The sequence below is a fragment of the Buceros rhinoceros genome, unplaced genomic scaffold, assembly GCF_000710305.1.
Source record: "Buceros rhinoceros silvestris isolate BGI_N320 unplaced genomic scaffold, ASM71030v1 scaffold20017, whole genome shotgun sequence".
In the NCBI taxonomy this organism is placed as follows: domain Eukaryota; kingdom Metazoa; phylum Chordata; class Aves; order Bucerotiformes; family Bucerotidae; genus Buceros; species Buceros rhinoceros.
Window position 1 is genome coordinate 1 of NW_010420658.1, and position 1,752 is coordinate 1,752.

The 1,752-nt window shown below is 56.9% G+C and overlaps 1 protein-coding gene across 1 annotated transcript in view; it reads left to right on the forward strand.

The window, feature by feature from the left end:
- The first annotated feature begins 18 nt into the window (after positions 1-18).
- The window catches only part of LOC104496297 (zinc finger protein 346-like), a 7,061-nt gene continuing 5,327 nt past the window's right edge, over positions 19-1,752 (forward strand). Inside the window, exons 1-2 of the mRNA XM_010139385.1 lie at positions 19-112; positions 1,121-1,271. Coding sequence (XP_010137687.1) covers positions 92-112; positions 1,121-1,271 — 172 coding nt within the window. The 5' untranslated portion in view covers positions 19-91. The remainder of the gene's footprint in view (positions 113-1,120; positions 1,272-1,752) is intronic.

A 1,752-nucleotide genomic window follows, 5' to 3' on the forward strand; every position in this document is an offset into this window, starting at 1 on the left:
TCTCTGCTTTCTCCAGAGCAAGAAGCACGCCAACAAGGTGAGGCGGTACCTGTCCATCCACGGCGGAGAGGAGCTCGCCCACGGGAAGAAGATGAGGCTGGATACGAAGCAGGTGAGAGCACAAAGCTCTTCAGGTCTGGATACGGGACCTGCTGGGCTAAAGGCTGCCGTGTGGCCCGGGCACCTGTACGAACGGGTGAGGAAAACGCTCTCGGAAGGAGCACTGTGAGGACGGAGGAGCTCCGTGGCAGGGGAGCTGCCGGGCCTGGTCTCAGCAATCACAGCTCCTGCAGCCCTTCCCGTTTAAACAGCCTCCACGAGTACGTCTTCCCCAGTCAGGCAAGAATACGTTGCCTTTCGTGGATAATCTCACTTGAAAGGGCAGGGAAAAGGGGACAGGAGCAAGAGCTTGTCAGGAGTATCGTTGTGTAACTTTGCTGTCACAGGGAGCACGTTGGGTTGGCCAGCTACTGGAATTCTCTTTCTAGAGTGATATTTTTTTTTACTTATCTAGGTTTCCTCGGGCAGTAGCTGGAGCCTCTTGGTCAGCAAAGGCACCACGTTCCCCTTGACCATCTGTCTGCCCCGAGACTCATATGGGAAACCAATTCTGCGGTTATGATTGCTTCAGCTTTAATCCCTGACTCCAGCATGTGTGCAGGGGGTGGGGGATGACGGCAGATGACTTTGCGCATAGTGTTAGGCTGAGACCCGCTGCTGCTGCTGCCTGCGGGCATCGTCTTGCAGATGACCCAGCTGATAGCAACAGCTCAGTTCACACCTCGCAGAGTAAAACGCTGCCTGTTCCCATTCTGGCAGCTACACGCTTAACCCTGTCCTTGACCCAAACAGGCCAGGGCTGCCCCTCTGCCCAGAGCCGTTCGCTAGTACGTTAGAAGAAGTGAGCTGGTGCCAGAACGCTCCAGTGGAGGGAGAGGGTGGTGCTGCATCACGGGAGTCCTGCTCAGTCACTTCTTCAACTGAACACCAAATGTCTCTGATTAACTTGTTTTCGTAGCCCCCCAAAGCTCGGTGTTTCTTCTCTTAGCACGGAGGTGGGACAGGGTGACCTGTAGAGGTCCCTGCCAGCCTCCGCCACCCCACCGCTCTGTGTGCACAGGACAGCAAGCAGGAAGGCACCAACGGGGAGGACAGGAACAAGTGTTGTCCCATCTGCAACATGACCTTTTCCTCTCCGGCCGTGGCGACATCTCACTACTTGGGCAAGACTCATGCCAAGAACATGAAGCAGCAGTCCCCCAAAGTGGAAGGTATGGCCGGCTGCAGCACCTTCGGCTGCTCCGAGGGGCTCTTCGGGCAGTGAAGAAGCTGAGAGGTTTGCTGGACCCCAAGTGTAAGCTCTCGTGAGGACATGTGTGCTCCGGGGACGCGGCCTCTCTCAGCAGCCTGCTTGCTGGGCTGCCAGCAGCAAAATGTTGTGGGTTTTTTGTTTTGCGTTGTTCGGGAGGAATGCAGCTCACAGCAGCCCTGTGCCCACCCCTGTCCGCAGGAAGCAGGATGTTAAGCTGTAGAAATGCCTGTCGTAGGATACAGTGCTGGTGAGAGGCTTGCAGGGGCTGGAGGGACTGCTAAAACTCCCAGACAGCAAATCCATCCGGGCCACTCAGCTGCAGAGATGTAGCCTCTGAGGTTCAGGGACCTGTGAGCTGCAGATAGCTGGGGACTGGGAGAATACAGGCGGGCAGCAGCAGCAGCGTGTGCTTGTCCCGACCTCCTGCCGTTCCCGTGGCC